This window comes from Aythya fuligula, chromosome 1 (assembly GCF_009819795.1).
Source record: "Aythya fuligula isolate bAytFul2 chromosome 1, bAytFul2.pri, whole genome shotgun sequence".
NCBI lineage: Eukaryota > Metazoa > Chordata > Aves > Anseriformes > Anatidae > Aythya > Aythya fuligula.
In genome coordinates, this window is record NC_045559.1 from 43,731,394 (window position 1) to 43,756,741 (window position 25,348).

Genomic DNA, 25,348 nt, shown 5'->3' on the forward strand with positions numbered 1-25,348 from the left:
TTTCAACCAGAACCTTGATGGATTTTCTTATTCTCCATCTCAGCGCAGTTCAAGATGGGAACAATTCAGTGTGTTTCCTTTTTGCTAGGGGTGCTTTTTTTGTATTAATGTTACTCACACAAGATCCAAATTTAATCTTTCCTGATTCCCCTTATCATGTAGATCAGAATTTGAGATAGAAATCCCTGGATATCAGTACTTTGGATTTATTCTTTCAAGCAGGTTTTTAACTTGAGTTCTTATGCATGTTTGAAATACTGATACTTCACAAGGGGCTTCCTGGATGCTTTTGTTTGGTGTCTTGGAGGTCCTTGTCACAGTCTGAATGTATTCAACCAAGCTCTAAACCACAAAATCCAACACCAGCCACAAGATTTCCTTCTCAACTGGACTGGCATTGCTGGCATGACACAGCTCTAGTTCACTTTGAAACTACACAAAGATGATTACGTTGATGGGGAAGAAAGAGCAATGAGCTCTTACTAGATCCTCTTACTTGGAATTCTGTAGGCAGTGCCTCACTGTCATAGTGGCTTCAGGAGAAGAGCTGAGCAACTGTTTCAGTCAGTTCAAGTTCTTCCATCTTTCCATATCTATCCACGCAAGGAAGAATTGCTTCTTTTGAAGTAGAAGAAGATTTTCTAACAAAGGGGGCTGCCAGCGTTTCTTGAACGATCTTTAAAAAGGCTGAAAATCCTGCTCCAGCATGAACTATTTAGAGGAACTGAGACTTCACCAAGGGAAAAATAAAAAAAGAATAATCTACACGTTCAAGTTTAAGAGAAGACAAAATTCAGTTTGCTTCTTTTCCAGTGGCTTTTTTCTGTTCTGCATTTTATTTGAGTATACTGAAGAAACAAAAAGGAAGACAGACCTAGGACAGGAAGCACTTCAACGGAAGTAGGACTTGAAAAAATAGAAAGGTGTTTGGTAAGTCAGACTAAATGATGTTGTAAGAAGGAACCACCTCACGTTACACCACAACATTTTTACATTACAAATCTCACTGTTACATTATATGGACATGTCTTTCTGTAAAGTTAAGAAGAGAAAAAATGGTGTCCCAAACAGTAGAAAACATTATTTGAATCCAACCCTCTCCCCAGCCAAAAATAAAACTAAGCAAAACCATTATGTTTTGTGAAACAATTACTTTTTTCATTTTCCCATATCCTTTTTTTTTTATTATGGCCTTTACTCCCAAACCATTAAAAATTGTTTTACAATTGCTACACATATATACAGGACCATTGACACTGAAAGTGAAGGATCCCTGTATGTGTATACTACATATGTGTACATAAATATGTACCTACATATACAAACCTCTCAACTCAGTTTCTGCACCCCTGTACTCACACAGCACAGCTGGGCATCCCCTTTTCCCAGGGCTCAACAGTAAATGAGTAAAAAGCACAAGTTTTTGGCTCATCAGGGCAATCTTACTGGCACAAAGACGTCTGAACTGTTCAAGACTGAGGTATTTAATGATAAAGCAAAATTAGCAAATTTAAAATGATACTCTATAAATCAGGAAAAAAACAAAACAAACAAACAAAAAATAACTGTAAAGCAAGTAAAAAAAAAAAAAAAAAAAGCTGTGTTTCAGCTGAACAACAGTAAATATACCAGCCATTCCAAACTAAGCCATCCAAGCTCTATCTATGACCTTGGTCTTCTTTTAGAGCTGCTGGGAAGTCAAAAAAAAAAAAAAAAAAAAGAAGCTAGAATTGGTGAGAATATACACTGCAAGAATTTTCAACTTCTTCTGAATGCTTGCAAATTTTTGTCCGAAGTCCGTGATCAGCTTACTGCACCAGCAGACTCCACTTTTAGAACCTGATGTGAGCAGGCACTGAAACAAGTTTAATGTTCAACCCACTACGGCATTTTCTTTATGCATGTAATATTTTTACCTATTTCCAAGGGGCTGTCCTGAAAAATGTTTAATGAGACATTCTTGGAATGGATTCAGCTTTCACTGAACAGAGAAATTCTCATCATTCTTAACCAATTCACCTCTGCGAGCTTTGGCACAGTTCATCATTCAGCTAAAGAGTTGTTGGAAAGATGTAACAAGCTGAGTGTTTTTTTTTGTTTTTTTTTTTTTAAAAATGGAAACCAACAGCTAAGAGAACTTCCAGAAGGACTTGATTCCACACAGATAAAAATCAAGACTCATATCATACCAGATTTATGTACAGATGCTTCAGAACTCTAATGGTTGTAGAAAAATTAAGAGAAACCTAAATAAGATGAAGTACTGTGACCAACAAAGAGGAAAGCTTACAAGAATTCCTCAGCAGTCTTCCTCAGTGAAAACAGTAATAACTACACCAGTGCTGTCTTGACTCCCTCTCCCCTCAAACAGACACACACACACAGAGAAAGGCATCTAAAGGTTTGGCTGCAAACTGTTAAGCTATTAGGGCAAAGACTATCTTTACATCTTACTAAGCCATCACAACTAGAGCAGAGGAAACAGATTGGTTAAATATACAAAAGCAATTCATCATGTAGAAAAGAACTGATCTTCCACAGGCAGGGAAATAACACAGCAGCTATAGTTTGTTTGCTTTAAAAACAATATGGGTAAGTCAACTTGCTTTGGATTAGCAAGTGAGTTGAGAAAAATAGAAATCATGAAGGATGAGTTCTATCACAGCAGCATGCTGCAAACAGAACAGCTTGCCAGTTCTTTTTCAAGAAATGCACTGCTTGTGCCATGCAAAACCTATTTTTAATTTTCTTGGGGTAGGAGAAGCCAGATACAGAGATGCAGAAAATGTTGGTGGTACCTGGACAATAGCAGGAAAAATATCCACATACATATCAGAATTATTCTGAGGTAAAGAGCTGTCTGTAGGTTTCCCATAGAAATACATATGTCTTCATAACACATGGTGCCACGGACATACAAGGTGCCACGGACAATTATGAAACAGGATAAGACAGGCCAAAGGGGAGTCTCTCTCGTGTGGGAACCAAACCAGTTTCTTAGCATCTGAAGCTGTATCCTATTTCCATACCACTTGCTAGGGAGTACTAGGATGGCCAGACTAAGGACATGCAGAAGATTATCCTGGAATGTAACCTTGAAGATCTGAAACATGTCTGTTGGGAGGAATGGGTTAAAAGTGGAAGACTGGCAAGAAGGATGGGGTCAGAACAGAAGACTGGCAAGGAGGATTGTAAATACACTCAAGTGACCTTGCAGCTGGGAATGCGTGAAGTCTGGGAGCAGCAATGTAGAAAAGCACATAAACTGTACCTACTGCTGTTTAAGCTCTGTGTGTTTGGCAAGTAGTGCATCTGTGTATAGATAACGTACGTGTTTGCTAGACTCAGAGTCACCCAATCAGAAACGCTTGAGCTCCCAGCCTTGGTACAGGGAAGATCAGAGAAGCACAGTGAGAATCGCAGCATGGTGCTAAAGACTGTGCCTGCACAAGCCTTTGATAAACGAGTGTGAACAGCAGGCCGGTCTTCGAGCAGGGACAGAGCTTAGCTTAGCAGTGCCTGTGTCCCTGCTTGCGTGCCTCTGCCAGGTGCTGCTTAAGGGATCCCCCAGTTGGCAAAGTAACAAGAATAAATCTACTCTTCATTTTAGCTGTGGGTCTGTGGTTGTTGCCGCTGCCTGCGCTGACTCATACAACATCTTAAAACATTATCAAGAGACTACGTAGGCGTGATCTATTTCTCTACCTCAAAGCCACATGGATAGTTAGAATGCTGCACAGAGGCACTAGAGGAACTAATAGTTTCTCTTATCAAGAATGGAATCCTTAAACACACACATAGTACAAAAGTGTGTTTTGGAATAGTGTTTTGTTCTTCAGGTTTTCTTCTAAGTTTCAATTCCCAGAGAGAATCAATAACCACATTAGGCACAGAGGCAGGCTCACAAAAAAGTCAACATGATCAGAATCTTGCAGAATCTGTGGTTCATCACGTACTGGAAACTGCTGCCTAGTTTTCAAGGTGTGGCTTTTTCAGCTTCTCTGTTGTAGAATTCTTCATATGGAGACATCTGAGGTTCCACTGGAAGGGCTTTAATTTCTCACAAAGACTCAATGCTGCCAAGCACATAATCTTTCTGGTCATCCAGGCAGTGGATTGAAGGTGAGATGAAGGAGACAGGGAATATGTATATTGGATTCAGTTCTGAACAGAGAATATCTGTCAGTCTGAGGGGATACATGACTATTTAAACCAGATCCAGGTGAAGGCCTTGAGATTCCAGAGTTTCCACACACCAAAAGCAGAGCGTCATTAGCAAAGACACACTATCTGTAAAAGCAGAAACACACTGAACATGAAAAAGGAGTAAACAAAACAGAAGACTTCAGGACAAAAACATAGTAGCAACAAATTCCCTACAGTATGCCAGACAACTGAAGTTTCATGGCAAGGTCTGCCTATTTTCCAGCAGGATGTTATCTGTATGAATACAGATGGCTTTGGCCAAATGGAAGAGGTGGGATGAATGGGGCGGGTGGGGCACAACACATCAGATAGCTGTTCCCCACAAACCTTGGAATTGCTCTAATCCTACTCACAGAGTGTGTTTGTGTGCATGTACGATGACATCTTCCTTCTTCATTTGTCATCGCCTCTGTCACAAGACACTAAATAAGGTACCAGACTGGTGCTAGAGATCAGTTACTTTCCATTTCAACTCCAAAAAGTTATCAAAAATTTAGGCTTGTCAAATTACTGTATCACCAGCCTCGTTTTTTCTTGATTGCTAAATGAGATACTGAGATACAGATATTTATTTTTTTTTCTGTAAATGACTGCGAAATAGTCAGAGATTGTGACAGAGAAAGTGAACTGAGCCTTACCTTTTGCGTTTTCTTAGGGAAAAACAAAACAAAACCCCTCCAGCTAGTCAGAAGATACAGCTGACAGATAAAACAGCATGTAAGTAAATACAAAAGCAAACAAAACATTTATATTGAGAAGACAGCTTTTATGTAGTTTAAGCTCTTCAAGAAAATAACACACATCGAATTCAAAACTGTTATGGAATTTACTTCATAGTCTTAAAATCCACACCTCACATCAAAACAAGCCACTGCTTTGCAAATAAACACGCATGAGAAAAAGGTTTCTAATATATCTGAAACACATATTATGCAACTCTGGAACAAAAACCATCCAAAATCTTTTTCTTGTAAGATTACATGGTATTATTTGAGGGGAAAGGAAAGGTTAGATGACTGTAAAATTATGATTGCCTATGATCTGGAATGTTCTTTGAAGCCTAATGTTGATTCTTAATATCTTGGGCTTAATTCTGGATCTCAGAACCATTTTAACACTGTGCAGTGTGTATATATATATTTAAGTAAATATGGGGCTTCTTCATAATTTAAGAACGTTACACAAACTGAAATCATTTTGAAGAGTGAAAGTTGTTATTAATAAATTCATTGCTTCAAAGAAAGAAAATTCAACAAGCTAAGAGTCCGTTCCAAATGCCACTGTGCAATCTTTTTTCCACAAGGCTATTGAAAAATACTAAGAAAACAAAACACAAATAATCAAACCCAAGAGGTTAATTTCAGCGTTTCATCCTTTTTTCTAGGGATTGGAATGCTTTTCCTAGAAAACAGTTTATAGAAAAACACCAATCACCAAAAATTTTACACAGCACTTCTGAATTCCAGTTGTTATATCAAATCATCCAAATTTGCGAGAGCACAGAACATAGTCAGTAGTGTATCTTCACAGAGAAAGACAACTTGTCTTTCATTATCTTAACACACAACGTAGTTTAAGTATAAAGCCATGTTTCTCTTGAAGAATTCTGAAATGCTTGAACCTTCCACCTCTAAGGACAACAGAATACAGAGACTATGGCAAACTGTGGTAAATGCAGAAGCTCAGAAAGGAACTTATGATCACAAAAAACAAGATTCAGTAAGCAACTAATCAAAATAGGCAACTAGTGCCATTTTTGATGCTCTAGGCTCTGTATGAAGCTGGCAGATGTAACATCACCTAGAAGATACCAGGGCCCTTCCGGGATCATGGTTCAGATCCAGGAGTCACATCCAAAAGCATCTAAAATGGGTCTAGAAGACTGCCTGTTAAGCCAAACCCATCCTTGGAAACTAAACTGAACAATGAATTATAGACAGACAGTCATTGCTGCTCAGTTCCAGAAGTGTGGGAAGCACGCAGTAAATACTTCGTTTCTTTATTGAAGCTACCAACACACCATTCAACTACTGTAGGGAAAAGCCTCTCAGGGACTAATAAAAGCCAGTATTTTGCAGCATATTTTGAAGGACCCAAGGCCCTGAAACATCATTTTATTCATGTTTTTACACATCAAAACCAAAGTCCAATTCAAAATGATCCTTGGCCTTCAACAAAAGGACATCATTAACATGGGCCGTACTAGCTCAATAACAGTAGCAAATTAATGAATATTTCATGTTGTATATAAAGGAAGGTTTCTTAAACCTCTAAAAAGGATAGGTAAAGAAGAGCTCTAAACCAAATCAATACCACTTCTCAATTTTGACTCAAATAAGAAGTCCATGTTCATTAGAGTCTTCTTGCAAAATCGGGACTGAATCTCGTATGAAAAGCTCAGATTATGTAGATGGGAAACATCAATCACCATTACATTTAACTTTTTTAATGTAACTTACATTACATTTTTCCATTTAACTTCCACAATGATAGGCATCAAGAGCTTAGAAAACGACTTTGTATTAAAAGTTTTTGAAGGTGTCAGTGTCAGTATCCCCTACCTTTCCAAAACAGAAGAAAAAAAAACCAACATAACAGAAACCACTCATCTACAACACCGTACTTCTAACTCTAATTACCTAATGCTTTTCACCTGGTGATTGATCTCCTAAAGAAGTGATTTTATGCACGATAACAAAGATGATTCACAAAATAAAACATCTGCATGATAGATGTCAGAAAACAAGCTTCTCCTTTTCACCTTTTACAAAATACATAACATTATCATTATTTGTCATAACATGACAATCTGTTAATGAATGCAAGAAGGGAACTAAAATCCAGCTATAAGTTAATGTCAACTTGAAATTACTTTATATTAAAAAAAATAATCTCTAAACTGCACTGCAAATCAAAATGCAATTCTACAATCAAACTATAAGCTTAGAAAGCATCTCAGTTTGGTGTCCACAGGAACCTTCTCACTAACCACAACTGATATCCAGTTGCAGAATTTTAATGAAATCTCTTTGCATTCTATCAAGACCACAGCACATTTGCATATAATTGTTTGACTATTCATATGGCACAGCAGAGTGTAAAAGAGGTCAGGGAAGCAGATGCTGTCATTTTGTATATGTATATATATGGTCTTTTGTGTTTTTGTGTTCTTGTAATTTTTTTTTTATTTTTATTTTTTTGTGGACCTTGTCGTTATGCAAAAATTTCAAAGTACTGCTCCACATCTTACCATCCTAGTATTGTGGGTTCAGGTTCATAGTATTGATTCAGCTTCACAATACTCTGACCTCAGTGCTTGTGCAGACATCTTGTCTGGATCAGCCTTCTTTACCATCACGACACATGCAGGGGACACCCAAATGGTTTCTTCTCAAAACTCAAACAATTGTAAGATGACTTTGTTATTCAGAACCAGCTGAAGCTTCAAGTTTAAGCATAAGTCCTAACTTTTTTTTTTTTTAAATAGTCAACAAATCCAGAGAATTTCCATCTTCTTCTTGAGAATTTTTCACCTTGAGAACAAGGCTGCAGCTAACAGTATTGGGGCCTTCCCTGAGTGATACAGGGGTTACAACACTACCACAGAAGGCCTTCAGTCAGTAGAAATAAAATCCTACCAACAATTCTCAAATTACTACATGCACTGCCTTATAATTAACTACTACAGCTATTTAGGAAGAAAAAAATTCTTCCATTTTACCATAACTAGAGTAGTGATCACTGAAGTTCTACCTCCCTCTAGGGAACGTCAACAGCAAACATGGGTTAATGTCACAGATGCACACTGTTCATTAGCAGACCTAATATTCAGAAGTAAATAAATCATTGTGCTTAAAAATCAAAAACCTCTCCAACTCTGCATATAAGCAAACAGCACTGTACCTACTAAGAAAAATAATCTTAGCTTTTGACTGCTCAAGTATCAGCCAGTATTTTATCAGGTTTGTACACATTAAAGCACTTTCTTTATTCTGCAATCTGTTTTTCTAACACCTTGTTAAATGAATGCTAGCTGTGTTAGAGACGATCATTTTTCTTTAGAAGGTGGAAGCAAAGCCTCACCCTAGAGGAAGCTCATCTCCCTTACTAAATTAGAAATAATCATGGAATGTCCAAACCAACTGAGAACCTGCATCATCTGCTTTAAGTGGCACTAGAGTTAAGTTTTAACCTTTTAACTCTGACAATTCCTATGATAGCTGGATTTTCTATGACAAATGAACAGCCTTAGATGTGGTTCTGTAATGCCTCCTCCATTATGGAGCTCACTCCTAGGTTGGAGAATGAGTTATCTACAAAATTTGCCATATTACCATCAGCAAGGTTTCCTGGAATACACAGGCAGCTATTGTGCTGGTGCATATCATACTTGACTTATCCTATCCAACAAAAGAAAGCAGCTGTAATACTACAACTTTCTTCCTTTGCAATTAGCTTATGAGACATTGGTTTAATTCTCCGTGCTGCTGTCAACCTTGTAATAGATGGATTAAGACAGTTAATAGGAAATCTCTGGCTACAGCACATTTGGAACTCTCTTTCCATCACATTGTGTGATAACAAATCCAGAAGGCACAGCAGAGCTTCATAATTTCCCCTTCCTTGTCCCATAAAAAGAAATAACTGCACACAGTAGAAGATGATGCTCTGACTGAAAGTTGAAGAACTGCATGAGCGTAACTATCTTCAGTAAATGTAATACATGCATTGTCTGCAGCATAGATCAGCTGATATTTCCTAAGCAGAGTTCAGATCTACTCAGAGTAGCTAAACAAGGCATCATCCTGTCCCTCCAGCTTCACTCCCACATACAGTGCAGGCCTATACTGCAACTGATAGCTATGCTTGTGACTGATCATAGACAAGATGAAAATACCATTTAAGTTCTAAATCAAGGCAGTATAAAAGTCACACTATTCACAGCTTTATTATTGTCTTTGATTTAAAAACAAACACTCAAATGCAGAAGAAAAACATCACTTATGGTGAGATCTGCCCTAAAATTTCACTTTAAGTTATGAAAAAGGTCCAGAACAAAAGATAAATTAAAATTTAAAAAGGTAACTGACTACATGCCACTACAATGACTGAATATTATTAAGAATTTTAGTTCTGTTGACCTTTCATGATTTCATCCAATAGATGCAATAGTTTTGCAGCATGGAGATTAAGCCTTGACCATTAAATGCCCTTAGCCATCCATTTCCTGAAACCAAAAAGGCACATGGCTACTGCACACTTGGACAATTTTCTTGACCTTTTCATGCAAGTATATTATTTGGCTAAGAGTCACAGCATGGAACAGTTCGAAAATTATTATTGGGCTGATGATTTTGACACCTTTTGTGAGGTCTCACCACTGTAGTAAGTGAAAGGCACCACATTAGCAGGGGAAGGTTTGGCTAAATATGTAGCCAGGTCTGAGTCAAACTAGTGATACTAATTGTAATGGTTCCAACCAGAGAACTTTATCAAATAATCAAAGATTTAGATTATATGGAAGACTTCATGCCAACGCTATCCCATGTAACCCAGCTGCAGAGTTGCCACAGTTGTTAAGTCATACATTAGCTGTTCCAAAGCCATACACCATCTTAGTGTCATAGGTTGGCCATCCTTCCAAGTAAAGCCTGTCTCCACATGAAGATTGGATGTCTTTCTGGAGGATGACAAAACACAAAGACTTGCTACATTTTTATTCACTTACAATATAATTAAAGAAAAGAATCACCACTTTTAAACATTAGTTGGTCTTCTTCCAGTCTCCCATTACTTCTCTTTTGTCTCTAGACTGGACATCCTATTTAAGTAGATATTTTTGCTTTCTGAAACAACTTATACACTGGAATTACTGCTTTATCCCGATTATCTCTTTAATAAGCTAAAAGAGATCCATTCTGTCTTACAGACACAAGATTAGACTGCATAAGCAGAAACATTCTACAAGACAAAGGAAGTTATTATGCCACTCTGTTTGGCACCTGTGAAACTACATCTGAATTACAGCACATCCACTTTTGCCACCCCTAATGCAACGGAAATACTGATAAACAGGAGATAGTCCACTGAAGAACCACCGAGATGGTTAAGGATGGAGAATGTGGCAGGTGAGGTTAAACTAGTAAGCTGAATTTGTGTAGTATAAAGAATAGATTGCTAAGTGGGAACTAATTGCTGTCTTCAATGACCTAATTGGCATTTATTGAGAAGGCAAAGAGAAACTCTTTCCAGAAATGCACAATATACTGACAAGGAACACCTTGCTCCAGTGGAAATTCCAGATAGATGTAGAGAACAATTCTTGCTCTAAGTGTGATTAAACACTGAAACAGCTTATCTGGAGAGGCTGTGGAACCTCCACCCTTTCAGACTTTCAGGCCTCACATGGAGGAACCCTGGAGTAACCTAGAATAAATTTGAAGCAACACTCCTTTGAAGATGTCAGATTAGATTAAATTATTCTGCGATTCTACGTTCTTCAGCCAGAGTCACTTTTTTGCTTTTCCCCAGGACCCTTCCTAATTTGTTGACATTGTTAAAACCTACGGACAAGACCATAACCTGTAGTGATACAGATTTCATATCATCAGTACAACTGGAGGAGTTTAATTAAGTAAAGTAAGTGACTTCCTTAATCTTGCTCTATATTCATCAGAATTTCAGTCCCTTTACATTTACTCTACCCTTGGGACTTTGGTTCAACTTTTTGGCTCTATGATCCCAGGGTCCAGCTTCTTCTTAAGCAGGTATGTACATTTAGAAACTGTCCACTGAAGTACAATTTCAGATTTTGCTGTGCAACTGTAGACTGAACATGTCCCACTGAACAAGTGACCCAGGTGATTCCATTCTTTTTTTGCCATATACAAATTAAAAGAACTTCTTTGCAGTACCCTTCATAAAGAAGCTTGACTTGGAACATGCTTCCTTCAGTAACACCTTTGTCAGTCTTCCACCCCTTCAAGCTTTTAAGAAGGTATTCAATTTACATGGTACAGGTGCTTTTTTGTTTTCCCTAAGAAGGCATAACTGCATTACACACTGAGTGCTTATGCCAAACAACTGTGTTCTAAAACAAATGTAGTATTATTCTAGATATAATTTTACTTCCATATTTAGTATTTTTCTTTTAAAAATATATATTTCCATTAAGCTTTTTTTGGCATTTTTTTTTCCTCTTCATTTCCTGAATTTTTTATTTAGGTCATCCTTCCTGAGCTTTTTTAAGCAAGCAGTCTTCCAGGACTTCAGGAATTTCTTTTGTATTTTAAGAGTTCTTGGTGTGGGACAACACACCTCAGATGAAAAAATATTTTCAGCCATTTTTTAATTATTTAATAGACCTCCTGGGTGCAAGTTACAAAGACCTGTTAATAGCTTCTGCTTAGAAATGTCTGTCATGGACTCTTCTGTTGTAACTTCTAGATTAAGTACCTTAGTCACCTGCAAGATACTCACCCACCCCACTTCTACCTAAAGAACAAACAAAAGTAGTCACTGTAATATCCTGTCCTTTCCACTTCACTAAAAACCATGGTACTATTGTCACCAACATAACTAATAGAAGTGAAGAAAGAATCCTAGCAACCTCACCTTTGTTATCATTTGCCATATTAGTCAAGATTTTCTTCTTAGATAATCAGTTTTCTAGATTCTTCATGGCCCACAATGCCATTTTTCCCCTCTACCATCCTCACACTTGTGCTCTATACAGAAAATGAGGGAAGGGTCCTGAATTGCTTCTGTCAGACCGCAATAAAAGGAAAAGATATTTTTAACAGAAATTGCCTTTTATGTACAACCTCTAAAACAGTTAACCGTGATTGCTAGTGTAATTTACTCGGAGAAATCCACCACATACCTATTTATGTACTTTCTGATACATATGTCTGCGTGCACATACACACACCATTTTATTGCATTTTTGTTTTAGTCTGGATATGCATGCAAACAAGCAAAACTGCATCCCATATCAAATCTTAAGTTACCACTAAAGAAAACAGTTATTACACATTTCAAAGGAAATGTGTAATTAGATACAAGGAAAAATTTTGGCCCAAGTTGTTGGCATGCAGTGTTTTACGCTGTTGTATCAATACCTTTGTCTATTATCATTGACTTTCCCTCTCCTCAATATCAACCAGCTGTAGCTCTTTCCTAGCATATTTATACCTTTTCTCTTGGCCTTAATTCAAAGGCCATTTCAGAGCAGCTTTAGTATTTATAGTCTCTATCAGTTCCTCATTTTAAGTTCAAGTAGTCTACCTGCCGACTTTGACCCCCTACCTTTTTAGTTTCACTTTGATTAATCTCAGTTTTCCATCTTGACCCACCTCCTGTCTACTGCCACTTGTATATCCCTATCTTTAGCTGCCATTTACCTTTACAGGAGATCACTCTTTCCATGTATTGCTTGGCCTGTTCATGCATCTCCAAGTCTTTATTTTGTTTAGCTTAGAGACATCCCCAATCCAGTCATTTTCTTTTACTGTCTCCACTTTCCTGTCTCCCACTCTGTCCCAAATTTTTGGGGCTATAAAATGGCAACAATGCAAATACACTAGTGCAGAACCAGCACATCTGCTCAACACATTCCTTTCATGTTACTGCATGCATAACTACAGCACAGTATGTTATGAAATTAGCAATACTGTCATTTTGTTAAAATTTGCTATTTTAACAAGCTTAGTATCTTCTGAGATTTATCTGAGGGGTCAGATCAGATAGATATATTCTCATTTGCTTCCTATTTACAAATAACACCTTTTAAAAATTCATATAAAAGCACTTGTGAATGCGCATTTATACTAAAAGATACATGGTTAACAGTTCACCATCCAGTATTTTGAACAGCTTTACCACCTCAAAAAAATGATTGTTTAAACCACAACCAGGATAATTAAGTTCCTTTACAATACTGTGAAGCCAAAAAAAAAAAATCCAAACCCACACAAACCAAAAGAAACCCACACCACTGGTATACCTTAATTTTGTACCCTTTTAGGGGTGGGCTCACAGTGGTGCTATGCCCCCATTTGCATCCACTGGTGTTGCTACAGAGACACAAAAACACAGTAGCAGAAGAGTGGGGGGTTACAATCAAAATAATAATAAAAAAAATATCAACAACAGCAAAAAGAACACTAATACTAGAACACTAGTATTTTTAAAGTCTTCAGTTTAACCTATGCAAACATTTTACAATAGTTGTTAGTTAACATTCCCTCCAATGACAGTGACCCCAAATAATTACATCAAGAAGTGACTTCCAGGCTTCCCAAAAAATGCCTCTTCAATTTGAATGTAATACAACTGGTACATTGCCAAGGTGGGGGCTGGGCACCTAAGTGGAAAAAAATAACTTCAAAGGCCTTGGAAACATTAATGCAGAAAATGAGTTGCTTCTCTTACCTGACGAGAACTTGACACGTGCCAAATGAACTTCCTCCTGTGGGAAAGCCACTGACATGCAGCTCATTTGCATAAGTAGCATGAGCTACAAGTAGGCTTCCAGGTCGGCCATCTTGATACTCAGATCTTGTTTTGTTTACACAGCAACATAAGTACTATTTTCCATCCAGCCTGAGCTATGCTGTTGTACCTCCCAGCCAGTAGCCTACAGCAGCTTGTTGCAGCACACAGGAACTCCCACTCCCACACACAAGTGAATGAAGGTGTCAGGAGTGTCACTGCAGCTCACTGAGCATGCCACAGCCTCCAAGGGAACATTGCAACTGCAAGTGTCCACAATCGGAACTCTTTGTGCTGCCTTCTGTGCTGCCAACTATTTAGCACTGCAGCAACTATGTGCAGCGAGGTACCTCCCACATACCACACGGTAGTACCAACAAGCATAAATTTATTACAGCTCAGCATAAGACAGCACACTAAAACCAAGAAGCAAGCTGAAAATCTCCGCCGTGTTTTGACACACTAGCAATCTAACCACACCGAGATTCCCTTGTATGCCTTTCCAAATTCATCGGTGTGGCTTGCTTTGCCCAGAAACCAGACTGCTCCTGCAATCCCTGCAAAGGAAACTCCAGGACACATGTTCCTTGCTGCCGAGGCAGAGACAGACTGCAGTTACAGCTAGCTGGCGCCAGTGAAAATTTACATAAAGGGGGCCCCAGTTCAAGAGGGAGCTGCAGCAAGATGCTGCCAGGCAAGGCTCGCCCCCCCCTCCCCCGCTCCCCCCAGGGCCCCCAGAGACAGCCACGAGTTCTAGAATATGGAGGCTACCCTATCTGCTTACTAACAGTCCAGAGCCACACCAAAAGTCAAGTGGTAATCTCAGTGTTTATAAAAACTGTCTGTGGTCTCTGCAAAAGAAATGCCCCCTTGAAAACAGGTTCCTAGCAGAACTGCAAAATGCTGCACTGGTCAGGAAGGTTTTGGTAAGTGTTTTATAGTGATTTGCATAACGCTGAATAAATGGCTATGCATATGCAATCAGCTTCTCTGTAACTGGTATTTCCAATAATTCACAGCCTACCAATAACAAGGAACTGTAGCCTCCAAAGTAGAGCAATTCGGTTTTAATCTACTGACAACAGGTAACGTGCCTGGCCATTTCATTTAATTTACTGTTAATACTTCACTCACCCCCGGCCCACCCCCCTTCCCCAGGCAGGTGGAGCTGTGGGCTCTCTCTCCAACTACCTAAGAGGGTATAGTGACAGGTAGAGAGAGCAGCTTGGATTTCAGCCTTGCTCCAACTTCAAATAGTTAATTTCTTAATTATTGCCTTTTTCACTTCCAGTCATAAAGCCTTTTACTTTAACAAATAAGTTATATTTTACAAATGCCTACTCTAAAACTCACCTTACTTACTGGGAAAAAAAAAAAAAAAAAAAAAAAAAACTTAACCAGGCTTTCCTTACTATTAAATGTGTTTATGTAAAAAGACGAATCATTCTCCGATACCTTCCCCTCCACATGTGTAGCCTTATGAGAAACTCCTAGCATGTAACACAACTCAAGGCAAATAAATATACCATTTATTATATTGCTTATAAATATGAATTTGCAAACCCTGAAAAAAAAATTATGTTAAACCACAATAATGTTGGGCTAGCATCTAGCAACACTGCTGTACTTGCAGCATTGCACCATTCAGTGGCATATACAGGGAAGAGGGAAACGATGGAGACAAATGCCTGACAATTTGAGTAGGACAAAGGCAGAGCCACCTCAGGACCAGGAAAGCCTTCTTTGTGCTCCTGGCCTCTTTTGTTGCCCACATTGCTTCTCTTCAGGATGCTAACAGTGCCAGGGATATATACATAATCCAATTACTTTGGATGTCCCTTTTCCACTGTGGAATTACAATTTGCTGTATGGCTGGTTCTAGGTTATTTCAGCATAATGCAGTTTGCTTATCATAACATCACAAACACTCCAACTTCATGTCAAAGTATTTAGTAATGCAAATTATTATTCTTTGGTTGTTACAGTTCAGGCTTAGATGTTGTATCCAAAAACCTGAAGAGATGTGCAAAGGAACAACTTTTATTTTCCCACAATTACTGTCACATTACAGTAACAACCATTAACCATGTAAGTGATCTGGTGTTTCTCATCTATTATTTCACATGCATCTTTTGATGTATATTACTTTCAGACAGATTTGTGTCCATTAGCACATTTAAGCATTGTGCAGAATACATCTTTCAGTGATGCTTTTGTTATTTGCAGAATGAGTCATCAGCTGAACAGGCTCAGTACTTGGAAATAAAAGGCACCAATGCTGCCTTAAAAAACACACAGGCAAAACCCGAGCCTCGCGTTGCCTACATGCCGTTACACACACATACCAGCTCTACTGCCTTATGCACATATTCCAGCACAACACTACCATCCTCAACACCGAAAGAGACAGTATAAAGCCAGATCCTTGACTCAGCGTTTGTCTCCACTCCAATCCACTCAGGGAAATCCGGGCCGGAGCTTACAGGCAGCCCCGTGGCCGGGTTCTCCAGCTGCTGCCTGGAGGCGGCACCACCCCGCTTCCAGAACCTTCCGAGTGACGTCACACCCACTCCCGCTGCTCTGCCTCTTCCCTGCGCCTTGTTGCGCAGCCAGCTAGGGCAGAGGCAGTTTTCAGACGCAGCGCGTTTCCACACAGCGGGGTCATCGTCCAGAAGTGCGCAGGCAGTCTGCCAGGAGCAGGGCAGGCGGCCTGCTTGTCACGGGCCCACTGACAGGGCATAGGGCTTGCAGGGCCCTGCTGTGCCTCATGGGCCACAGAGGCTGCACGGCCGCCATCTTAGGGCCTTCCAAAGACAGAGGGTGGCTTTGGTGGTGCTGCTGGTTTCGAGTGTCAGAGTAACACTGGAGAAAAAGCATTATCATAGTCCCTTCCATTCTCCATGGATTGCCATTACAAAATAAATAACTAATAAAAGACTTTTTTTCCTACATTCAATACAGTATATTAAAAAGTTTCCACTACTTTGTGTTCTCAAAGAGCAGATGTTACAGGCAAAAGTATTAAGGCCAATTGTCTTCAAAGTAATTATTATTAGCTGTATGCTTTCAGTTGGTAAATATGGTAGACAATATCCATTTTATAGATAGATAGATAGGTAGATAATATCCTCGTTTTAAATGTCATAGTTGATAAATCTCAGAATAGAAAGGTACAGAAAAAAATCTGCTACAAAATGATTTGTGCAAGCATTTCATAAGCAAAATTTGTCTTAAAAATAGTAAAAAAAAAAAAAAATATAATGATGAAACCTGTCTTTAGTAGCTCAAAAGAAAAGTAAGTGGGAAAAATCACAGAACAAGGGAAAACTCTTTAGGCAGTATATATACAGCCCAAAACATCGCTTTTCTCTCTGACTTTGCCTTTTTTCCCCCGAAGTATGAAACTGAACAAGTCATTCCTGTAACAGCCAGAAACTTGGTAGTTCCCTAGCCTTTCTTGAGTTAGTCTTTGGACAGCACAGCAAATAAATACTCATTGCTGTAATACAGAACAGTCTGTCAAATCACATGCTTATCTTAGCCAGCATGGTTTTACTTCAAGATATTTTACATCAGAAGCCTGTAGCAATAGAAGGAGCAGGAAAGGCAGGACTAACACTAGTTTTATCTGTTTTTCTACTATATAAAAGGGGTTAGAAAACACTTAAAACAAGAAACATCCAGGCTGCACCACAGTAAGATGTGCTCCCTTTGCTTCAGAAAAGTAAAATACTGGTTGACTCCTTAGCAACCACAGAGAAGAAAAAAAGTCAATTTTACTCAAATTTACATGAATTATTTATTTATTTATTTACTGAATACTGAAAAACCTAAAGGCCTAAGTGTGCAAGATGATGCAGGAAAAAAGAAAATACATACTTGTTTAACTCATAAATCCTTTAAAGACACTAAAATCTGGAGAAAACCATAGTAAATTTTACAGCTAAAAATAAACTTGAATTTTAACTGTTGCAGAATAATCATGATGTGATTAAGTATTTAAGATTCAAAACAGTTTTTAGTGCTCCACAACCATTTAGTTCTACTACTAAAAGAACCAATCAAGTCTGCTGTTTGAAAGTGATTTGCATAGATTAAAGAGTATTGCATTAATTCAGCAATCCATTCCAGTTTGGTTTGAATCCTGCCTGAGATTGTTTTCCCCCAGAATATCTTCTCAAATAGAAGACGCAGCTGTGCAAATTCAGACAATTTTGAGTTTTAAGAACACAGAAAATAATCAAGCCATGTTAGGATGGTTCCAAACTGCTACAATTTAGGAAGCAATCGTATGTTTATTTGCTATATGAAACACAAATGGAAAAGTAGAATAGTTTTCTTGAATATACCACTAGGAAAAAAAAATTATAAACTCCTTCAGTGTTGCACATTTCTCTTGGAAATTCACGTGTATTTGACACTGCTACCCTATTTGGAGTTTATTTCTGAAAGCCTACCCTTCAGGTATCAGCACTGCAAAACTAATTATTCTAGAATGCAGCAGGTCTCCGAAGTGGAGAATCTGATGACGCATCTCACATTTAAAATGCACAGCAATCAATTTAGTTAAGTTGATAATTCATTACACACAACTGTTTCTAATTTAGGTCATGCACATATAATTCATATATTTAATAAATGTGCATCTTTGTATTCTTTAGAGTGCAGCATTCACATGCAAGTAAATCAAATGTTTTTTGTTTGTTCTTCAGTAGTCAAAAAGGCAACTATTAACAACATTGGAGAGAGGGAAAGTCATAGTGACAGCTACTAGTGTATTCTGCACACCAACCATTACTGTATACTTGGACTTCTGGAACAGGAATGTGTTCCACGTTAACACAGGTTTCAAAACCCACCATACTTTATGCATTCCAATGCCCACTTTAGGGAAGGAAAAAAAAGAAAATCATCCAAACAAAAAACCCCAATTGCATCACACCTCCACACATCTCACTACAACAGAAACACTCTATGCCTCCCACTCATATCCTATAGGACTTCCAAGAATGATGTTTTTCAAAATGGCCTGTTATAAAGTAAACCAAAGAACAAAGGAAAAAGGCAAACACTGTAGAGCCAAGGGGAACTTTCCTCTGAACCCTGCCAATCTCTCTGGGCATCATGCTTTCTCTAAAATGGGAATAAGCTTACTTAGCTCATAGAAAGGTTGGTGGGTTTTTTTGTTTTTTTTTTTTTGTTTTTTTTTTTTTGGTACCAAAAAAGGTACAAAAAGAATTGTGTAAAAGAAAGACACAGCGTACATGTAAGTTACTGTACTCAAATCTAATACATCTGAAGAACTACTCCTTACAGTGAATGTCAAAAAATATGCCACTTTCCCTTTTCATGTTCCCATGAAAGAGGGGTTAACAAAAAACAGCAGAATCAATGTTTGACAGTTTTCATGTGTATGTATGCTAACATATGTTTTAGACAAAATTTCATTCCCTTCAGTGACTACCCAGTAGGACTTCAGCTGTCTTATGATACAGAATGAATTATTTTTTCTTGCTTCAAACAATGGTTTATTAACATCTGGAATTAATCAGCAACAATAACTGACTAAAACCATATAAACAAACCTCTGTAATCATTTTTAAGACAGGGGTCAGGATGACTTGACTCAGTATCTTGTAAGAAATCAGAAAGATTGTTTGGGGGATGGGAAGCAGAATATCTCCTTACATTATGAGTATACATTTATTAAATGAGGCACACTTTAGCAAAATAAGTAGAATTTGTTGTCCAACTTTTCAGACATTTGGAAGTGCCTAACTGATTGCAGTATCTTACCTACCTACCTTCTTAACCAAGAAAAAGACTATGAAGTAAAACCTGCCTTAAGTCAAGACCACTGAACAAAATTCCACTAGCAATAAATAAGTAATAGACTACCCACCTAACTGCATTTCAACATCACCTGTGATTGTACATCTGCATTATTTCTATCACTGACTTGTTACCCTAATGCATGGAGAGCCTGTGACCACTTCCAGATTTACAGTTAGCTGAAGTCAACAATCTACCTAGCCTTAAATTACTGATTTTCACTGAGTTCTTTATTATTTCTTACACCAAATACACAGGTAAACATGCAACATCATCTCCTGAGAACTTGATGTGCACTATCTGCTCAAAATACTTTGTTTCTTCAGAAGAGCGTACTGCCATTACCACTAGAAGATTTATACAAGCAAATATTTAAAGACTAATTTAACCACCAAGTGTTTTGTTACAGAATATGCTAAAAACACCAGGTCAATGTGCAAAAATACTGAGGAAGAAGTAAACTTTCAGGCATTTAATATAGACTTCCACAACCTTTGCACTAAGTTCAACTTCAGACAGGAAAATATTATTAACTATATACTGATGAGTTACCCAGCTCTTCTGCTGCTCCTAATATGTTTGTGGAGAACTTCAAATAACTCCTTATATAATTACTGTAGAATTAACATGCGTCTAGCTTAAGACCCCATTGAGATCTTAGTTAGGTATTTAAGACAAACTCCAAAAAAGAAGATAAGTCATGAGGAAAAATGTCTTAACCTCTTCCTCCTGTATTGTTCTCCCCTTCCCCAATGGAAAAAAATCTGAGCACTGCTTTTCTCCCAACTTCATGCCCTTGGACAACACCACCTACCAACAACCTTTTAATGGGCGTCAAGCATGACAAATAGCTAGGCTGCCTTTAACCAGTAACATGCACAGGAAATGCCTAAGTCACATGAAGCCACCAGCATTTTGAAACTCAGATTTCACCTAAGAAATAAAAGAACAATTTAACTTGAAACTTTCACTTTATCTTTTGCAGTACTTCTACAGGATTTATGGTACTATAATTGTTGAATAGCAAATAACTGGTACCTGCAAAATGGTTAACATTTACATTATCATCACTATTCAAATGTATTTACTCAGGTTTTGTAGTTCTCATTTAACATTGGGGGAAAAAAATAACATGTTGAAAATATGATATCAAACGTAAATTTAGCCACTCAATTACAAGAGTGTAATTAAGTTCATAAAGAATTTATTTTAGGTGTTAGTTAAACAATGAGGCAAGTTTTTGAGAAACGGCAGCATGAAGTAAGAGCTGGCCTGGTAAGGAAGGGAGCCAAAATTAAATCATTTGTTTAACAAGACATGGGGGTATGACCTCTGACCCCTCCTGTCCCACCCAATCTACCCTGTAACTGAGAAAGGATAGAGGTCTGTGAATTAATTCAGGGAAGGGAGGGGGGGATGGGGGGGAAACCACACCCTCCTGCTGCCAAAAAAAAAAAAAAAAAAAACCAAACACACCAATACTTTAAGGTATTTTATACAGGTTAGAATTCTAGCATTTTGATTGAACAAAATTTGTAATTGTTTCTCAGCAAAGCAGAGCTAGTGCTTACCTCCAAGTTCTGAAGCGTGTGGTGCCAACAGCTCTGCTCATTTGCATACAGTCAAGCTAAACTGCTGCAATGAAGAACACCTCGGCAGCCATTTTGAAACTGCAATGTCTCAGCTGCACTGAAAACATGATTAAGATGGCTGCACTGTGCACTCAAGACCAGCCATTCAGTGACAACTCAGCAGCGGATAAAACATTTATACAGCAGAGCACCTCCCTCTTTGCCACACAAACAGCATAGGGAGAGGAGGGCCAGAGAAATAGGTTTTTAGGCAGAAAATGGTTAACGCATGGATGCAACATTGCAGCTACTCAGAGCACCACTGGCAAAGAGAACAGAAAATAAACCAAAACCCACTAGATATTAAGAGAGGCAGCCTTGCTAGGCCTGCAGTTAGGATTTGTATCACATACTTCAAATCCTCCCTAACTCCAGGCAGCTTGGATTCCACTTCACATATTAACAGCCATAGATAGAGCCACTTCATGCCTAGAACTGACAAACACTATGGCATACTTCTCAAGAGCAGCCTCATTTCAATCCTTTAAATAAAACAAAAGCGACAACAAATACTAAACCATATCCGTACCTCTGTTTCAAAAGGGAAAGTATTGTTAAATTTGAAATATTAGTTGTCCAATAAAAGTTTTTTTTTTGTTTGTTTTTGTTTTTCCCAATTAAAGGCAGTTTGCTTTAGAAATAAGGAAGCTAGAAAACCCCGTAACTCAAGAACACTCAGGAACTTCAGTCACCACAGAAACCACATATCTAATTTTTTTAAGTCATACAGTATACAAGTTCACCCTCCCCAAAGATCTAGAATCCCTTCAGCAATTTTTACTATATTTTTTAACGTTTCTGTTTTTTAAATGCTAAGAAGTTTGTCCTTAAAGAACTGATTTGGGAACCTGGTGGGGGGTGGGCATAGGAGTGGGAAGTGGAATGCCAGATGAAAACACAATTTGAATGCAAGCTGAAGTTAAGCTAATAAGGTTCCCCTTTAGGTTTTGTTCATTAATGCCAATCATCTGCTGTCATACAGGCAACAACAGTGCATCAGATCTGGAGGGAGCACTGCCGTATCTGCCTTGCTGCATCATGTAACCTGTCCTCTAGAAAATGCAAATACAGCTATTTTAAAACAACTGCAAGAGCAGACAGGGCTATCTTGAAGGAAATGAATGTTGATTATTATTTTTTTTTGTAAAGGTTAAGAAAATAGAACATGCCCTCCATCCATTCTCCTATTAAAATATCTAAACTTATGTAAGTGTGCATGTATCTGTTGCCAGTTGTAGCTGGTTATTTCAGGACTGATTAATCATGCCAGCAGTAGTTGTCTGATGTGCTCATCTGCACTAGTATTTCAAACTTAATATGTTTGAATGCACCACCTGGCTAATACAAGGACAAAAGAAAAAGCATGGTTTGCAACACAAGGGAGAGAACATCTAATAACTATAGCAAGATAAATTAATTATTATATTCAAAGGATTAAATTAAAGTATGCTTTAAGTTCAAGTGCCCAAAAGACAAGTCTCTTAAGCAAAATTTTGAGGACTGGGGTACAATTCCATTACACACCAGACACTTGAAAATTGCCTACTACACTGAAGCTTTTTTTAGTCAAGATCCATTACAACATCAAAATGAACTTCACAACAAATTCGAAAAACAAATATTTTTGAATAACCAGTTATAACCCCAAGTTGTTTACTCTGAACTTTATACATAAAATGTCTTTACCTTACAATGATTTGCAGTAAGTTCTAACATTTCGAAACTCAAACTTAGTATTTCATTTATGACAAATACATTCATTTTGATTTCCACAGTAACAAGTGTTTTAAATTGAATTCTACAATGAGCACATCCACAACACTCCTAGATCAAAATTTGAGTTCTGATCTCCACTCCTACAAGTTCAACGTAAACCTAACGGGGGTCTCCACTGGAACCCAAGAGCTACACTTGTACAGTACTCTGACATTTGGTCCTGGAGCTCTCTATATGGAAACTCAGTAACTTAAATAGGTTTGTATAGGCAAAACTCCTTTGGCCTATTTGAAAAAGATAAAAATAAGGAGTGAGAGAACACTTCCTCTGACCCATAGAAAACAGAGCTCACATCACATGCTGCATGCAGTCAATCACCTCATCAGAAAACTTCATGAACACAGAGGTGCTGACAAGTTAATACAGACACCCAGTCTCAAGAAATCTAACCAAATACTAAGGAACCATAAGCATATACTCAGACTTCATTTCAGCATACTTAACTGCACAGGTGTGCTATTTATTTAAAAATACTAGCCAAATTGAATAGTAAAGTAAAACCAGATATTTAATTAAATGTCAAATTGAGATCTGAATAACTCATTTGTGAATATTTTGGTTGAGGAACCATGAAGTGAACCTATAGTAATGCAGAACTGCTATGTAAGTGTGAGATTGCCACTTCTTATTGCTACTTAGGGTAGCATTTATACAGGTTCTCCAATACTCAGAAATAAATGTGGAAATCGGGCATTTTTAAAAATGGATTCAAAATGGAATTTTAACTTAAGTTACCTCATATGTTTACATTTCTCTTACACACACAATAAAAACTCCTAACACCCTTAACTCTGCCCTCTTTTAATGACAAGCCAACCCACTAAAGTACTATTCCAGCAAGTTCAATTATTCTAGTCACAGGTTAATTTCTAAAATGGAGCTTCTCTTTTCCAACCTTCTCATGAACATCAAACAGGAAACTCAGAACTGTAGCCTGTCATTTCCCTGTTTCCTTCCTTACACGGAAGTAATACACGCAGACACGTCCCTCCCCCAAATGCCATTATGTAGGGTCAGATTTTATACTATGGCTCCGACCCTAAAGAATCAATGGACAAGGCAGAAAATTACAGATTTTCAGACACGGTTTTAAGTTTTCACATTATAATGTCAGCAAAAAAAAAAAAAGCCAAAGCACAAAAACATTTGTTTTGCTGACGTCGTAGATCTAAAGATCAGTCTACTACATATAATCCACACTTCTCTGGGCACAAAACACACCTAATCCATATTATTTACCTTCTTCTTTTGAGTAGTATCTTTATTAAGTGAACAAAACAATTCCTCCACTTAATGAAGTATGCATCTGATTTAACGTTTCAGTGGACCATCTACTGAAACCCTCCCTTATGCCTGTATTTACACACTCAAGAAGACTAACACAAGAAAAAAAACACACATAACTGAAAGAACTTGGTAGATTAAACTTACTTTAACTACTGTTTGCCCGGGGGAGAGGGGCAAAATCCATGACAACCATAAGACAAGGAACACTAGAGTCAGGAAAAGTCAAAGTTTGCATGACACCCATGTTCTTCCTGCAAGTCCAAACCACTTGATGGTAGGACCGATGAAGGAAACTGTTAATGTAGTCAGCAAGTGTGTATGCCAATGTGCTAGTTTTCTAAAAACACTTTGAAATGCTCTTCAAAAAAAAAAAAAAATCAGTGCGCAACATTTATGTAAAAGTGCCTCGTGGAAACTGCAATAAAATCACAGAATCATCTAGGTTGGAAGAGACCTCTAAGATCACCTAGTCCAACCTCTGACCCAATACTAACAAGTCCTCCACTAAACTGTATCACTAAGCTCTACATCTAAATGTCTTTTAAAGACCTCCAGGGATGGTGACTCAACCACTTCCCTGGGCAGCCTGTTCCAATGCCTCACAACCCTCTCAGTAAAGAAGTTCTTCCTAATATCCAACCTAAAACATGCCTGTTGCAACTTTAGCCCATTCCCCCTCATCCTGTCACCAGGCACGTGGGAGAATAGACCAACCCCGACCTCGCTACAGCCTCCTTTAATGTACCTATAGAGAGCAATAAGGTCTCCCCTGAGTCTCCTCTTCTCCAGGCTGAACAATCCCAGCTCCCTCAGCCACTCCTTGTAAGGCTTGTTCTTCAGACCCCTCACCAGCTTCATTGCCCTTCTTTAGGCTTGCTCAAGCACCTCGATGTCCTTCTTGTAGCGAGGGGCCCAAAACTGAACACAGTACTCGAGGTGCGGCCTCACCAGAGCCGAGTACAGGGGGACAATCACTTCCCTAGACCTGCTGGCCACACTGCTTCTTAATAGGTTGGAGTCAACTGTGGAAGGAACTTCCTGTCATGGCAAGTGTCTTTTTTTTGTTATTATTAAACATATTGTTTCTCTATGGCACAAAATGCACTGCAAATACACTGGTTATT

The 25,348-nt window shown here is 38.2% G+C and overlaps 1 protein-coding gene across 9 annotated transcripts in view; it reads right to left on the minus strand.

Annotated features, from left to right (window-relative positions):
- ATF7IP (activating transcription factor 7 interacting protein) overlaps window positions 1-25,348 on the minus strand; it is a 106,435-nt gene that overhangs the window by 74,974 nt on the left and 6,113 nt on the right. For 2 of the 9 annotated variants that reach the window (XM_032202091.1, XM_032202081.1), the window contains exon 1: window positions 21,102-21,178. The exons of 2 other annotated variants lie outside the window; for them this stretch is intronic. In XM_032202091.1, coding sequence (XP_032057982.1) covers window positions 21,102-21,148 — 47 coding nt within the window. In that variant the 5' untranslated portion in view covers window positions 21,149-21,178. Of the gene's footprint in view, window positions 1-13,638; window positions 13,826-21,101; window positions 21,186-25,348 lie in introns of those variants that run through there. 5 more of the 9 variants (XM_032202072.1, XM_032202063.1, XM_032202099.1 and 2 more) reach the window with 4 other exon arrangements.